At 48.4% G+C, this 16306-nt stretch overlaps 2 protein-coding genes and 1 long non-coding RNA gene across 15 annotated transcripts in view; 2 read left to right on the top strand and 1 right to left on the bottom strand.

Annotated features, from left to right (window-relative positions):
- Positions 1-1963, top strand: part of SEC31B (SEC31 homolog B, COPII component) — a 34795-nt gene extending 32832 nt beyond the window's left edge. For all 13 annotated transcript variants that reach the window (XM_086900695.1, XM_086900690.1, XM_086900696.1 and 10 more), the window contains one exon: positions 123-1963. In XM_086900695.1, coding sequence (XP_086756821.1) covers positions 123-302 — 180 coding nt within the window. In that variant the 3' untranslated portion in view covers positions 303-1963. The remainder of the gene's footprint in view (positions 1-122) is intronic.
- A 2564-nt stretch (positions 1964-4527) lies between these two features.
- Positions 4528-16306, top strand: part of LOC147651902 (uncharacterized) — a 34487-nt gene continuing 22708 nt past the window's right edge. The window contains exon 1 of the long non-coding RNA XR_015290123.1: positions 4528-4852. This is a non-coding gene — a long non-coding RNA (uncharacterized LOC147651902). The remainder of the gene's footprint in view (positions 4853-16306) is intronic.
- On the bottom strand, positions 5361-12479 carry WNT8B (Wnt family member 8B). The gene is made up of 5 exons (XM_023929226.2): positions 12425-12479; positions 11276-11414; positions 9775-9900; positions 7642-7784; positions 5361-7273 (listed from the first exon to the last, which is right to left on the bottom strand). The coding sequence occupies exons 1-5, from the start codon at positions 12437-12439 to the stop codon at positions 6716-6718; spliced, it is 981 nt and encodes a 326-aa protein (XP_023784994.2). The 5' UTR covers positions 12440-12479; the 3' UTR covers positions 5361-6715.

Here is a 16306-nt window from a genome sequence, read left to right as displayed (position 1 = left end):
ACTGTATATACAAGTGCTGTTTGGTAAAGATGAAGTGGAGAATAGTAAGGAAGGGTGTGGAGGAAGAGAAATTCGTGTTATATTGCTGACCATGCTGACTCATTTCTTTTTCCTCTCCACAGCTCTCTCCAACCATCCTCATGGGTCTCCATGAAATTGCCCGATGCATTGAGGCTAAGAACTACCCACAGGGTCTCGTGGTTCACACCCAAGTTGTGAGCAGCAGCAGTTTCAGTGAGGTGTCTGGTTTCATGCCCATCCTGAAAGTCCTCATGACCATAGCAGGCAAGCTGAATGTGTAACGTGTGGAGCAGCTGGAACAGTGCACACCAAGAGCTGGTGGACCGCCCCACCTGTTAATGTGCTGCAGGTTGTGGACTCTCCTTCTGACTCTGGAGAAATAGGTCTGTGCCAGTGCCTGGAACTGTGCTAGGCCAGTATGCCTGGCCCCATCCACTTTCCAGAAGCCCACTGGTGCCTGCAGCTCCTGGAGACTGTTCTTTCTTCTTTCTTACTAGTCTGAGGCCACTTTTCATCCCAAGGATCTCAATTTCAGGCTGTCCAGGTTGCACAGAGGTCCTTCTTCTTCCCTATATCCACAGCACAAAGGGGAAACTCCTTACCTTCTAGGCTGACACTGCTTTTTCAGGAAACAAACAGGGCTGGTACCTGCAGCACCACCACAGAAGAGCCTCAGGCTCTATTCCCTGCTGCAGAGTAAACTTCCTGAGTGGTAGCTGGGCTGCCTTGGGAATGTAGGCTGGTGTGTTCTCACTCTGTTGGGCTGCAGCAAGGATCTCTCCTGGCTCCTTTCTCTTCATTCTCATCCTTGACTCACTCTTTCACCCCTCTGCACCCCTATCCTGCTACAGCTGGGGCTAACTATTAGTCTACTCTGGGTCAGCTTTGGTTCTCTTTCTTCACCCAGCTCTCTTGTTTTTAAAAGTCAAGTTTCCTGTTTACTCTCTATCCACTTTCCTTTATATCTTTACCCCCATCAGCTGCAGGCTCAAGCCCATAATGCTTCAGGTCCAGGAATGATTTCCCTTTCCAGTTCCTGGGACTCTCCCATTCAGGAATGTTGGCAGGTTGTGCTCTGTGCGCTTCTCCCCAGAGCCAGTCACATTCTGTCTTGTGGCTAAAAGCTGCACTTTCGGCCTCCTGGCCTTTTTCACTTCTTTTATTTTAGCACAGCTGGACTTTTACCCACTGGTGTTATCTAAAGGCTTCCTACTTCAGGTTTTTCAGATGGTCTAGGGACTTTAAGAGCAGCAGGGATTGTTTGAGTCCCATAAAGATTTCCCTTGAGCTACCCTGAACATCCCAGACTTGAGCAGGGAGAGACAGCTCATTGCTACAGGTATGATGCATTCATACTGCCTACCGTTAGATAGATGCAAAGGTAGTTCTCAAAGGCCCTTTGGCACTATGGTGGTAGGAATATGCTGCGGGAGATGATGCTGTCAGGACTTGAAGATATGGATTGTGCTGAGACTTCTCATCACTGTGGCAATTCCTCTGGGAGTAGATGAATGAAGCATATCTGTTCTGAGGAAATCTGGGAAGGCAGATGGGATTTCAGGGCACATCTTTGTGTGTGTATATTTCCCTCTCTTCCTCTCTCCTTGCCTTCTCTCTCAAAATCCTACTTACTAACCAGGCAGCATAATCACTGATCCATAGCTGAGAGCAAGGCTTATTCCCAAGATTTGGATGCAGCCAGTCCCTATTTGCTCTGCTTGCTGCTTGAGTGATAATGTTATCGTGTGCCTGCGATTCAGTGACGTACACAAAATCAACCTAGTCTACCATGAGACTTAGGAGGAAGGAGAATCGGAGAAGGGAAGAAGAGGACACGTCTCATTCTCTCCTTTCCAGGTCAAAGTGCCTCCTTGTTTGCTGCTGTGTTGTTTCTATCGCTGTGGTTTGATGCACTGAGAAATTACAGAACAGTGAAATAAAAGCTGTGTTTTGTGATGCTTTTTTTCATAGGCTTATCACCTCTGGCTGCATGGGACTTACTCAGTTTGCATGGCCACCCACTGAGGGGGTAGTTGAGGACTGTGTGGGGCAAACCAGACTTTGGGCTCTGCTGCTATAGGCAGCATCCATACTGGTGTGGTGAAACCTCAGGTCTTATTCACTCCCTAAGGCTGCAGGGTCAGAGCACTGATCTCCAGATCATCTGCGTCAGTTGTGACTGTTCATCTGTATCAGACACAAGAAGGCCCCCAGACTCAGGTTCTCTTGGGGAATCTCAGCAGTGTTGGGATTTTGTACTTGACATCAAGAGTTGGAAGTATGTCAGTAAGTAAATAGAGAGCCCTTGATGACTTTGTCTCCCATTGGAAATAAATGTTACACCACTGAAGCCATGCACCTTGAACTAGGATAAGGATTAGACTTGTGTGGAAATTTATACCCTTGAATTGTCAGTTCTTATCATTAGTTAATAACTTAGGAATCTGTTGGCTGATTTCATTTAATCTTTTAGGGAGGTAAGAAGGGCTGAATTTAAACATAGTACTGAGATAAAAGTGGGGGAATCCAAACTTCCTTCTTACAAAAGAAAGAAATACTGATATATTTTTTTATTATTATTTTTTTTTTTTTTTTGTCAGCTAGCTAGTACGTATGTGTAAGCCAGTCAGCATACATGAAACACTGAAATATGAAGGACTGTATTACACAGCCCAAGGTCAGAGGACTTGGGAAGAAGCAAAGGCTTGGAAAGATTGTTTCGATAAAGCAAATTTGAAGGGCTGTTGCTGGGAAGGGTTTTGGGGACACACCACATGCATTCAAGGAAAACAAGGCTTTTGTAGTTTTACTGCTGCAGAGGTAAATACCCAGTGTGAAGGAATCTTGAGGAGCTTTTGGTCTGGAGCAGTTAGCAAATAGCCCGGCCTATCAGCTGTCCCTCAGCAGGGACAAGCAAAGCTGATTTTCAAAGGTAATGCTTGTGCAGCATCAGAATGGGGATTATAACACAGGTAGCCCGGGTGGCATACATTTGCTTAATGAATGTATAAGGGAAGTCCCAGTTTTCTGAGATCACTTAACAAGCCTGGCATTTCTTAGATTCTGATTTTTGGGATTCAGTTATAGTACCCTCTGCAGTCCAGCCCTTTGCTCTCTTTAACTCAGGCCACTTCTACCGCTGAGAAATAAGCACAGATTTTCCACATATTTCTCAGATACATATGACATAAGTTCCCTCCAGCATGCATAGCTACTGCTACCTGGTACTTGTTGCAGAGACTGGCTGTTTATCCTGCCTTTGATGTCAGTCCTTCCCACCTGCCTCTCCGTTGCTCTGTTTTGCTTCACATTTATCCCGTAAGCACCATCACTCTTTGCAGTGAAAGCAGGCAGAGGGGGAAAGTGAGGCGACTCGCTTGAAAGTCTTGGAGAGGCAGCAGCCATGGTATGGTATATTATCCTTCAAACCCTGCTGGAAAGTGCTCCTCCATTTATAGCACCATCTCTGCTGGCTGGCAGTGTCTCAGTCTACAGGCAGAGAGCACTGCCCCCTCCCATGTGGGCTTCACAGCACCCGGGCACCCGAGAAAGCATTTTCAGCTGGGTGAGAAGGCCTTTGGGTTGACAAAGAATTTGGGGGGGGAAGGGGGCAGCAGGAAAGGATCCCTGGGCACAGAGAACAGAGCTCTAATCCTGTGGCAGATAACATCATGTCTGCAGGCTAGGCTTGTGTGTGTTTGGGGGAGCTGGAGGGGCAGAGATTGTTAGGCAGTATTTGTTTGTAAAGCCACTTGCTCTGAAGATAATGCTTGCACTAACTTCTATTGAGGGAGCAGTGTGAGTCCCCACAAAGTCCTTTCCCAAAGTGTCTTTGAAGCCAAGAGCCCATTGAAAGGAAGAAAGGCCAAGAGAGGGGATTAGTTTGTTCAGCAGCTGTGAATTTCAGTGGGAGGCTGATGAACTCCAAAGTCTTTGTTGAGATGTTTTTTGTAAGAAGCCCTGCTGGAGGGAGAGACCCACACCGGGGCCGCGGCCTTAGACAAGAAGGAATCTGAAGCGGCGGGGAGCTGTAAACGGGCCACAAGGACTTTTCCCAAACACTTTTCGGAAAAGGTGTTGTAAAGAGATCGGAGGGGGATTAGCATGTGAAATGACACTTTCCATTGACTCCACTGAGGGGAGGGGAAAAGGGCTGGCTGGCTGATTTATTAGCATTTTGTTCCCTTCTCTATTCTGTTCCCCCAGCAGCCCCCCCTCCGCTGTCTCCCCTCCTCCCGAGCCCTCTGAAGAGGCTTGGATTGGAAAAGGGAGCGGGGGGCTGCCTGTTTGTGTGTCATCTGGGCGAAGGTGACCACCTGGGAAGCTGAATGTAAATATTTCTCCTCTGAGGAATGCGCCTTCATTAAACCGAAATGAATACATGGAAGCATCCAATCCTGCCCACAATGGCAGCAGGGCCTTTACCGCTGAGGGCTCGGTGCGCCGGGAGGGGGGCCCCGCTGCTGAGGTCAGCACATTCTGCAGCTGCGGTGCCGCCGTTTCCCCAGCGGAAGCAGCGTGTGGCGGTGCGGCTCGCACCCAGGCGCCCCTCACGTCCCCTTCAGCGCCGGCCCGGCCCGCCACGGCCTGCGCCACGGCCTTGCCGGGCACCGCTGTCAGCAGGGCAGCGACGGAGTGCGGGGGAAACGGCTTCTACAGCTTTTCCAGCTGACTGTGGAACGGGGAGAGCCAGAAGGAAAAGGGAGGCCCATGCTGGAGCTTTCCCTGGTGGTCCAGAGGCTCTTGCTTCCTCTTTCCTGGCCAACCACAGGGACATAGAAGAACTGCCGATGGGGAGGCAAGAGAGACCCTCGGCAGGGTCACTGTGCTAGTAAGAATCTCTGTGCAAACAGTGGTGGTTTGTGTGTGAAGCTGAAGTGTTTCAGTTTTTCCCCGAGCAGGGGCCAAAATTTCTTGCAATTTTTGAAAGGCTAGATTCTTGCTTGATAGGAATGCTCTTGCTCTGGTGATACCCTAGGTCCAAATTCCTGCTCCCTGTGAGGCAGCCCAGAATCAAGGGACTAAATGATAATGAAGAGACAAATAAAGGCTGCTGAGTGTCTTTAATGTATCAGCTGTGTTGCGGGCAGCTGGGCCCTGCTTGCCCCCCTCCCACCCCATTTCCTCCTGGCAGTTGCATTGCAGCTGGATGCATCCTCAAGCAAGCTCAGGAGAGAGAACATCCTTTCCCCTCTTGGTAGGGGCCAAGGTTGTGCTGGCTGGTTAGGTCTTCCTGCACTCAGATGCGTAAGCAGTGTGCTTTAATCTCCAGGACTCTTAAATTTATACATACACACACAAAATGGGATGAAGGAACACCCAGCCGCTTAGACACAGCATTTTGCAAGCACTTGGCTACTGATTTATTGCATTGGCTATTGGTTTACAAATAGTGGCTACAAGATGGGTCTAATGGCCAGTAACAGCTCTGCTGGCTTCTCATCTGGCTAAAGGACATTTCACACAGCAAAGTAGATGATATCGCAGCACAGGTGAAGATTGCTGTGGTGGTGCAGTGAACTTCTCCAAGTCCTGCAGCTCACAGCTTCTTACCTCCCTCCCCTAGCCTCAGCAAGGGAACAGAGATGCATGAACTAAATCTTCCAGCTGCTTGCTTAGCCTATAGAATATATACAATAAGTGATAGAGGAAAAACTGTTATGTATACATCACAGTAACTGTGCAATAAATTAAACTTCAAAGTGCTTCACTTTCCTATTTACACCACCATTAAATAGTAACTGACATTATTTTCTCAGACTAGGAAGAAGTATTTAGTTAGTTAGCTGACAGGGTAAGAGTGCTTGGCAAGTACACCAGGACATGGGGGAGTAAGCTCAGCTTGGCAGCTCCTCTCTGGGAGAGATTGGGAGGAAGGAGGCAGTGGAGAAGTGTGAGAGTGTCTTTATAGCATTAGTCAGGGGTTTTGATAGAGTGCTGGCCTAAAAAGGGAGACCAGACCTGGCAGCTTGGAAGACACAGAGGAAGCATGTAAAAACCAAGTGATGAGACCCCTTTTTTTGGACAGCTGTGTATGGACAGGTCAAGCAGCAGTTTTGATCTTGCTGGAGCCATTTCAAATGCAAAGTAAAGCACTGGAGAGCTTAGTAAAGCTGTCAAAGGGTGGGAAGCAAAGCTGTGGGGTTCCTGGAGGCTGGCTTGCTGAGAAAGGAGTTGCATGCCTTTTCTATTTCCTCACAGTGTAGGCCTGGGGTAACAACTCTTTTAGTACTTCTGTATTTTAAAAGCCTTTTCTCATTTATGGCGTACTGGTCTGAGTTGCCCAATTGGTGCCATCTCAGTTTACTTTTTATCTCACGTACTCAAAAGCCAAGAGTAGGTGCTTGTTTGGGGAACAGATAAGCTCAAAACTACGGGAGAGCCACCAAGACCTCCTGTGTTTTCAGAGATAATGCCACAGTCACTGGATAGAGTAATACTGAGTTGAAGGAACCAAGTCTCACCTTGTTTTGTCAAGACTTGAAAGTCTCCCCAGAAGACATTACCCACTGCACTAGTGCCCTGTACGGGCAAGGCTTGAGCACTCATACAAAGCTCTTTTGCCTTGCCCAAGCCCCAGTGATGCAGCAGCAGGAATGAGACAAAACTATGCCAAACAGAAATGGTGCCAGGAGCTGATGGGAAAGGCAGGAGAGGAGAGGGGCAGACAGGACTGTGGAGGAGCAGAAGCAAGTTAGAGCTTTCTCTTGAGCTTGCGGCTGGCTCCACCACCTCCACTCCGCTCCCTCTTCTCCTTGCGGACACAGAAGTACTTGGTGACCCGTTTGCGGCACTGCTCACAGCGCACAGCACAGCACCAGTGGAACTTGCAGTTGCAGCTGGACACCATCTCAGCTCGCCTCTCCTCCACAGCCAGCCCGCAGTCCCCACACAGCCGCCGGCAGCTCCGCTTCTCCCACTTGCTGAGAGCCTTGCCTCGCTTAAGGCACTCCCTGCCCTCCGTGCCCAGCAGCCCCAGTGTCTTGTTCTCCAGGCAGTAGTCAGGAGAGTCTTCCAAATGGACCAGTTCCTTCTTGGAGATAGAACTGAAGGTCTCAGCAATGGCACCCCGGCTGGCAGCGCTGTTCCCTGCTCCCTGCAGCAAGTCCACCTTCAGGGCTTTGTGGTACCTCTCCTTGAGATAAGTACCCACCTCCCGAAACTCGGGCAACTGCAGCCAGCAGGTCTGGGTGGTGCAGCTCCCCGACACACCATGGCATTTGCAAGTCCGCTTCATCGTCCCTTTCACTGCCTACAGGGTGAGCAGAGAGAGGGGTTCAAGAAAGAAAACTGGAGAGGCTGTTTCTGTACTGCAATATATGCAGAAACATGGCTCCAGGCCTGTGGAGCAGCTTGGCATCAATTCTCACTTCACAGATATGCTTTTCAACAGTGCTCCGCTCCTTGAACTGGGAGAAAGAGGACTGCAGAAAGTCAACACTGTAACACACAGAAGCTTTGCTGCCTTAGAGCAGACATCATTGTACTGCTGCCATGCCCCCAAGAAGCTGTTTCTTCTGGACATATGCTTTTAGCCACATTAAATTGTGACTCTCCACAGTGAATATTTAGAGCCAATTTGGTACGCACTATCAGCTCTGGAGGGAGAAAGGGGCTCACCTTTCTACCTGCCTCGTTGTTATGCAGGTTCATAGCAGCTCTGGCATCTTGTCCAGTCTCCAGGGCATCCACAAATTGCTTGGAAATAGCTTCCCCAAAGCCCACATTATCGCTGCAGCCTCCCCACAGCCAGCCTTGTCCCCCTAAGAAAGGAGATGAGATGTGTGCTGTCAAAAAACCTTCAGAAGTGATGGGAGGGAATGGAGGCTGTGGGGAAAATCCAGCTTTTCACTGCACAGTGCTCCTAGATTCCCTCCTGTTGAGTTCATGACATTTCTCCTGAGGCCTGGATAGTAAGTGGCTCAGGCAGGCAGCAAAGGGGTATGTTGTGTACAACAACAAATGCAGGGCTTTCCAGGCTTTCTATAGAGTAGGATTTAGAAGCTGTCAGTTATCATGCATTAGCAGACATGCAGATAAGCCTTTGGGTCTGGCCTTTGGGGGGTGATTAGAGAATCACCTCTCAAACCCTGACTTCAGCTGGTTCAATGTGACTTGCAGGGACAGCGTCTTGCTAACTTGAATTGACAAACTGGTGGAGACATCCTGGTCAGAGGCAACAGATTCCCCTCTGCCTAGAACAGCCCAGGCCTGGAACATGTGCATCAAGGAGGCCCTGGTTTTGGCACACCCAGAATTCTGAAATTATATTTGGCATCTTAGAAGGGTCTGAGTTTCTAATTACCGTCAAGAAACAACGGAGTCAGTACAGAACTGTGAAATTACACAAAAATATGTGGAAGGTACTTTTCCTAACTGAGTGGGAGCTAAGTGGGACTGGAAAAACACCATGCAGTTTTTTCTTCCTAGAGAAAGATGCCAAATTATTAGTGAAGATTTGAAATCTGTAACATTTTGACCCTGACATGCCACATCAGTACATCTTGGGAGTCATGGCTTAAAGGCCTTGTGCCTCTCTGGAAAGGCCAAGCCCTTGCCTGGACCTTCCCAGGGCATCATGATTCCCCCTCCCAGGGAAAGACAGTTTCATGGGAGGTGGGTAATTCCAGTGGATGATGCAGTCCCAATCAGGAACTGAGACTGAAATAGGAAAACCTTTCACCAACTTGGATTCAGTCCAATGGCTGAATTGAATCATGCTGTTTTGGTCAAGCCCAGAAGTTTCCTGTGCCTTACAAGGTTTTAAGTCCACAATGGAAAGTTTTTATTACAAACAAATCTATTTGGGGGAAAAGAAATGTGGCATGACTAACTTGGTTTTCCAGAGAAGATAGAATTTGATGAGTTGTTGCCCAAAAGTCTTGCTCTGCTAGAGACAGGCATTTCCAAACTTTGGACACCTAAGCAGTAGTGACTGTTTTCAAAACTATCAGCCAGTAAAGTAAATTACTAAATACTGGACACTCCAGAGGAATTTGTCATAAAGTGACACATACTGATTACCTAGTGTGGCTGGGAAGGGCATGGCTTTTAAAATATTTTGATAATTTGAAATTTGACCTCTTTCTATTCAAAACAAACCCCTAAATGTCAGTGTTTTCTGTGAAAGCTGAGCAGAAAGCTGGAGTGGTGCAGTCTGGAGCTCCCTACCAGTGGTGCTGGGTGGCTGAGGGCCTGGATACCACTGTCATGTGATGGCTGTGTGCTGCCACAGTGATTCTCCTGGTTGAACTCTTGTGTGCCTGCCATGCTGATAAATGAGAGAGAGGTTTATGAATGCCACCCTGTTTTTCCTCATGGTCATTGTGCTGTGGGGCCAACCTGGTCCTGCAGACCCTGGGAACCCTGAAGTCCCTGACCTGTGCTGTTATACCAAGATCATTCAGGTGCATGGCAACAGATCCACTCCTCTGCCTGTATGATAAAGTCATTCTCTCCAGCAGCTTAAATAGAGTTCCTGATTTGAAACAGGGGTACTGCAACCCCTTCTACTTTCCTGCTCATTTAGAAGGTAATGGAAAGCATCAAAGAGCTTGGCTGGTGTAAACTGGAGGTGGCTCCATTAGCTTCCACAGAGCTACTTTGGTTTGAACCACAGAAGGCTCTGCTCTGAGCATTATTCCTGGTTGTGGGGACCAGGATGGGGAAGTGTTTCTCAAGCCTCAGTGGAGGAGAGAAGAGCTTCTCCTGCTACCTGGGACGAGTGAGGAGCAGCAGCTCATCTCTCCTTACCCAGTTGTCCATTGCGGGAGTCGTCGCAGCCACAGTTGTCAAAATCCCCCAGGCTGCAGTTCCGGGTCAGCGTGTACATGACGCCCGCAGAGCTGATGGCATGGACAAAGGCTGTTTCTCGGTTTGCTGTCAAGGGGGAATACAAAGAGAGCAGATGTACAAAAGATTTCATGGCAAGGGCAGTGTTCGAAATTGTTCCTACCATGCAGGAATCTGCACAGGACATCTGCAGTGGGGAAGACTGGAGTGAAGAAGGGGCCCTACATGCCAGATTAGCTTAGTTTGGGCCTGAATTGCATGAAGATAGAAGCTGCCAAATATGACCCAGACTGACTCATGCCATTTGAAAGAGTATGGATGAGATAGCACCTGACTGTCCTTGTGGGAGCTCAACAGTGGTGAAATAGCACAGACAGCCAATATTCCCCACCTCTCACTAACACACTCCCAACAGGAAGGGGTCCTCTCCAAGTATCAAAGAGCTCCTTCCCCACAGTCCCCTCTTACAGAGCCTTACCTTCTGCTGAAAGGCTTTGAGCAGTGACCATACCTATCCACCAGGATCAGTCTGGGAATCATCAGCTGGCTTCACTGAGCCTTTGGCTTTCATTTAATATCAGCAAGGTGTGGATCTGAGCACATGATGTTGACAGGAACGATTTGAGGACCTTCTTGTGGTCTCAGAGTGGGCCTTGTGCTGCAATTGTCTCCTCAAGGCCCCACTTTGAAACCTTTGTCCACTTCTGCCTGGGGCTCTGGTCTTTTGTCTGCTGCCAGTCCCACTAGAGGCCTGAGGCTCTCCTCCACACCCAGGTCCTGCTTTTACAGAGCAGGTATGATCCCAGCCCAGCATCAAACATAGGTCTAGAGGGCCAGATATGCACCGAAGTATTTCCTGGTATTGATAGACAAATAGGTAAGGAATAGGGTACAGTGACAATGACCACTGACCCATGCCCTACAGTGGCCCAGGTCAGGGATGCTGGATTTTTGCCTAGAGTGATTCTGGCATCTGGAAGATGTAGGAAGACTTTTCTCCTGCCTCTTTGCCAGAGCACAATCACTGATGAACTCTTTTCTGCTCCCTTTAGCCTTATCCCTCGGCTTGCTGTCCAGCCAGCCTAGCACTGGTTCTCAGCCTCCCTGGGATGCTCTGGGACACCATCTAGGCATGGTGTGTCCAGCAGGCCATGTGCAGGTCAGAGGGGTGCATCCTTGTGGGGAGGCAGTTGTGTGAGGGTTGGTCCTGCACCAGCTGGGGTTCAGCAGGTCCATGGGTAAGGCTGGCATTGCAAGGAGGCCTTGGAGCTAGATTCCAGTGTATCTGGGAGCTGATGGGTGAAGGAGTCCCCTGGTGAGATCCCTCTGGGGAATTCCTGGGAGAGGCACTTCCCAGGTGAGAATGGGGAAGAAAAGGAGGCACTTGGGAAGAGAGGAGAGGGCCATGGGCTCTAACCTGTGGCAGGGGGGTCCCAGTAGTGGTATCCAATGCTTTCCTTACCACTGCGCAGCCCACCGTGGCTGGAGAGCTGCAGTGCCCTCTCCGGGCAGTTCCAGCGGTCCCAGGCGAACTGGAACTTGCACTCCTCGATGCCGCTCTGCGCCCCAGCTGCCACGCTGCTGGAGTAGATGAGATAGGCCTAGGAGCAGAGCTGAGGGTCAGCACGGGGACAACTGAAAGTAACCTGTGTGCCATCTTACAAAGACAAGACGTACTGAGCTCAGAAGGTCTGACAAGTTTGGCTTGCCTGGGAAGCTCCCCACTAGCAGCAGCAAACCTGTTTTCTGCTGTGCTGGGTCAGAGCCTGAGCCTCCTGAGGGAGAAAGCTGAGCTTTTGGCTGTTAGCCACATTAGGAAATGTACCGGCCAGCCTCTGCCATGGGCAACCCCTTATCTCTCCACCATGAGAGGAAACAGCTTTCTGCTCAGATTAGGGAGCTCCAGGCCAGCAGATGCCTCAACCTGCCTTCTTCATCACAGCCCATGGGGGAGAGCTAGTGCTTTGGGAGAAGGTTGCTCCACCAGTGTATTGGGATCTGGATGGGCCTGGAGCTTTTCCTAGGGAATAGCCAGAACAAAATCTGGATAAATTTTACAACTGGTCCTGGCTAAGAAAAAAAAGCCTCTGAAAGAGGAGCACAAGGATGTGAGGGGTCAATATGGAACAAAGTCCTGGCAATTCTAGTTGTGCTCCTTGAGGAAGTATGTTTTACAGGGCCTACAGAAAATACTTTCTGGCTGGATCAGTGTGGGCCCTGATGCCAACCTGATCCTCAGGAAGCAATAGATATTAGGTGAGAGCCTTGGCTGATGTCAATAGACAAATCTCCAGAATCTTGCCCCAACTAGCTTAAAAGAACCCCAGGTCAGTATTTCTCAGGGCTCGTGCAGCCCAAAGAGCTCACAAGTTACAGCTCACAGCAGATCTTTCCTGGCCTTTCTTTGCCTTATTGCTGGAAATCTGGGGGTGAGGAGAACTCTAACCAAGGCTGGGTGGAGAGGACTGGGAAGGAGGAGACCCACTCTCTCACTCTCTCACTCTCTCTCACTCTCTCACTCTCTCTCTCCCTCCCTCTCTGCCTCTCCCTCTCTCCTTCCCTCCCTGGGTTTAGTGGAATCAGGGACAGAGATCAAAGGGATTTCTCTTACCTTGGGGCCCGTCATCAGGAAATTATTCACTGACCTGGAAGACAGAGACAGTGTCAGCAGGGAGGGGGTGATGGCGGAGGGGCCTGGGGAATGCCAGGCATCCCAGGGCTCTCCTCTTACTCCCCTACAGTCTGCCTGTCTCCTGGCTGCAGGCACCTCTGGTCTGTCCTTCATGTCCTCTTGCTGCTCCCTAAGGGACAGGACAGTGCTGTCCCCTTCTCCCCACCCTGCTCCCCTCAGTCAGGCTGTACTGGGCTGCAATTCCTTCATTGCTCTCTCCTTTTGCTTTCCTCTGCTCAGCTCCCTTTGTACCAATCCACCCATTATTTAGCTTTCCTGTTCCCCATGCCTTGCTTTTTATCTCACTTGACTAAACCCAGGGTAGTATTTTTCCCAGCCCCAGGAGTGGGACCATGCTGAGGGAAGGAGGGCATCACACCACTGCTCCTTTGCAGTATGTGTCCAAATGTATTTCTCCACATCACTGTCCTTTGTTTTCCAGTGGTGCTGTGTCTGACTGCCCTCCTCTTGGTCAGGTTATGGTGATGACTGAACACAAATATACATGTCCTTCCCATCCTCCTGGATGCTGTGTAGGGGACCCTGGGGATTTGGGGTGGGTGGAAGGTCCTAGACAAAATTAAGCTTTCTGGTGTTCCCACTGAAGGTATGGAGGGATCACCTCCAAGGGTCAGGCAATGTGGCTTGTCTCCAGTACTATCTCTATGGCCTTGCAGGACTGATGCTGTCTGGTCTGAGTCTTTCCCCAGTAAGACTGTTTCTGTGCAAATGGTCAGTCAGCATTAGTATTCCATATGATGCAGTGACCACCTGCAGAATTTGAAGAATGGCTGGGTGAATCCTGCTTAGCTGTGTCATGGCAGAAAGGACTGACACTTTGAAAGAGCCCAAGAGTCAACTCCAAATATCCCAAGTCAGAAATGAAGTAAGAAAAAAGAGAGTCTCCTAAAAATACTTAATTCTACTCTCTCCAGATTTGTAAAATAACACTCATCACTATTTCTGGTGCGTCTGTGGAGCATTTTCCCTTCTGGAACCCATCATGTCAGAGAAATGGGTGAGTGCTGTTATCACCCAGAGAGGACACTGAGGCCAGAGAGGTGGAATGAGTGGACTGAGACCTTGCAGTGAGTGAGTGATTGAGAAAATGACAAGAGCATGCACTAATAGAAACTTGGCTCTTCACTTCTTCTCGAGATTATGTTCTGCTTCAAATAAGCCACAAGTATTCCCTTGTAAGGGAGAGAAAGATACTGTCTTTTTGTGCTACAAATCCAACACAGACACTGTGGGGGGATCCCAGGGTGGGCTCAAGCACAGACAGAAGCAGGCACTGCTGTCCAAGGCTGAGGGTCAAAGTGCAGCCCTGCCATAGACACAGGGATAGACAGGGTGGCAGGGCTGGTGCCCAGACATCAGACATGTGAGAGATTGAGAGTGGATGCTGTCCTGCCTTGGAAAACTACTTGTGCAGTTAGCAAGCACACTACACCTCCACTACAACTGCACCACAGAGATCCTTTCTAAAGTACAGCACAAAAGGAGGTCTCATTATTTTACCTTGGTCAAAATCACAAGAAGCCTAATATTTGCTGTTAGAGTTTAGAAAGAGTTAGGAGAATGAGTTTGCAACATTTCATTTTGGCAAGTCTAGCTTTCCTTTGTGGGTTTTTTGGTGAAAATGTGTTTATATTGATGAAGCTTGTTTTGGGAAAGATTCCCCTGGGTCAAAACAGGAGTGGGCTGTGCCAGGCACTGCAAGAACAGGAGATTCTTTCCCTTTGTTCCAGGCTTGGGATTCAGACCCGGCTGTGCTCCAGCCCCCATGGCTACTTTAGCATCAAGTCGATGGTTGTTTTGCAGAGGAATTTTCCTTTGGGAGCTGCTTCTGCATTGTACAGCTAATTAAATATTTCCTGGGACTTGGAGAGACGGCATCTGTAGCCGAGTGATTAGAGCATCGGGTGACCTGAATCACACAGGGCCATGAACCTGGTGCTAATCAGACTGTGTAAGCTCCATGGGTCCCCATCCTAACGCAACTGGATAGCAGCATGAACAAGTCATTTTTCCATCTGGTTTCCCTTCTGTCCATTGCCTTGACCTTAAGTGCTTTGCTATGGGGACCACACTCAGGATGGTGTCAGTGTGAATCTGAGCCCCCGGTAGCAGCTGTGAGAAAACTCTGGTAAAATGCGCCTGCATAGGCAAGAGCTAGAAAATTGCAAGTCCTCTCTTATTTTGCTTTTGTCACCAAAACAAGAGATATATCCCATCTGCATTGTTTCCCATGTGGGTAGGAATACCCAAATTCACAGTATATAGGAGGGATTTTCCCCAAACCCTTGGATTAGGAACATCTGAGAAGTAGAAAGGATGGCTTTAGGAGGAGGATGGTAATCCACAACATCAGAGTTTACAGCAAACCAGCCTGTTAGCAGGAGTCAATTGACATGACTGCATTGAAGCAGAGGATCCCTTCCTTCCAGGATAAACTTTAAGGTTCACAAAAAGGCCAAGTTCAGGATATGCCAATTCTCTCTCTACAGCTGAGCAAATGATACAGTAGAAATTTCCCAGCAGGATATTCTAAACAGTTTGTAAAGTCAGAGAGACAGAAGGCATTTTCTTTGAGCTCTCAGATCAACCGGCAGGCATGCTGCTGGCTGGGTTTGTAGGACTAAGACAAGTAAAGGATTCACAAAGTTTCAAGTGTTTGGTGCACTTGACTCCCCAACATTTAACTCTTGTAACTGCAGGTTGGTTCAGGAGAAGGGGAGATGGGACTGTCATATGGCTGGAGGCTGGTTGAAATTTTTCTTACTTGTGTTGGGTGCGAAGGAAAGATAATAATGGAGACAAAATCTGTGTGCTGTGTCTTTGTTTTTATAATTTAGCTAAGAAAAGTTTATCTCCCTTCTGTATATAGTCTCCAGTAAAGGCAGAGACCAATTAAGCCACTACTTACACAGATGTAGTACAGTAGTGACAGTGTCTCTAGAATCATCTCTGTGCTGCAAATAGGAATCACTCCCAACATCTCTCTTCATTATTTTCTCTGTAGTGTGATTTTTAAAAAGATATTATAGAAAGTAATACTAAACTAAACTAAGCTGTTGCATTCATAGCTGGTGTTAACCAGCCCAATTTCTATCACTTGGGTGATTTTTTGTATCACACACATGAAAAGAGACACTTGAAGTAATTTATCTTCTTTTAGAAAGCTTAGGGGGTTTCTAGCTGTGTAAACCCCTCTCCCTCCATCTTCAGACTCCAGGACAGCATTACACAGACTCAAGTGGAGCAGGCTCATAGCTAAGCAGGTAGAGGGAGGAAACCCCTGAGTTCCTCTCCCCCTCCCCAGGCTGTGCAGGGCCCTGGCCAGGGCATGCTGCTTCCCTCAATACAACTCTGTGTCTCCAGGTAAAAAGTAAATCTAGGGCAAGAGATTTGCATTAGCTCCGATATTAGAAAAGTATCTCAAAGCTAGTGAATATCTTCAACGGGAGTTTTCTATCATAGTTTTATTGAATCTGAAAGCAAAGAACACTGCCGAGCAGCTGTCCCATTATATTTTACTCATATCAAATACTAATAAGCCTCTGATAATTCTGTCTCAGTTACAACTTTAACTAATAACATCACACTCCTCAGTTTAGCATCACACTCCTCAGTTTATTATGTCCTAAGAGCCTTATCTAATCTCTCATTACAATATTTGTCTGATACCTTACCACCCACTCAGGCTCCTGTGCTGCTGGTTCTGCTCTTTAGAAAATGATAAAGCTGGATTTACATCTTCACTGTCATTATTGTAAATAGAGAAAATGGATAGAATTTCCCTTTGGATCTGAGTTTTGT

This window comes from Cyanistes caeruleus, chromosome 8, assembly GCF_971803275.1.
Source record: "Cyanistes caeruleus chromosome 8, bCyaCae1.hap1.1, whole genome shotgun sequence".
NCBI classification, from domain to species: Eukaryota; Metazoa; Chordata; class Aves; order Passeriformes; family Paridae; genus Cyanistes; species Cyanistes caeruleus.
The sequence above is the reverse complement of the archived record's forward strand: the minus strand, read 5'-3'. Positions and strand labels throughout refer to the sequence as shown.

Coding starts and splice junctions, on each gene's coding strand:
- WNT8B (XM_023929226.2), bottom strand. Junction 9,901..11,275: donor CCACGGTGGGCTGCGCAGTG/GTAAGGAAAGCA, acceptor CCCCCTTGACAG/CAAACCGAGAAACAGCCTTT. Junction 7,274..7,641: donor ACAACGAGGCAGGTAGAAAG/GTGAGCCCCTTT, acceptor CTCACCCTGTAG/GCAGTGAAAGGGACGATGAA.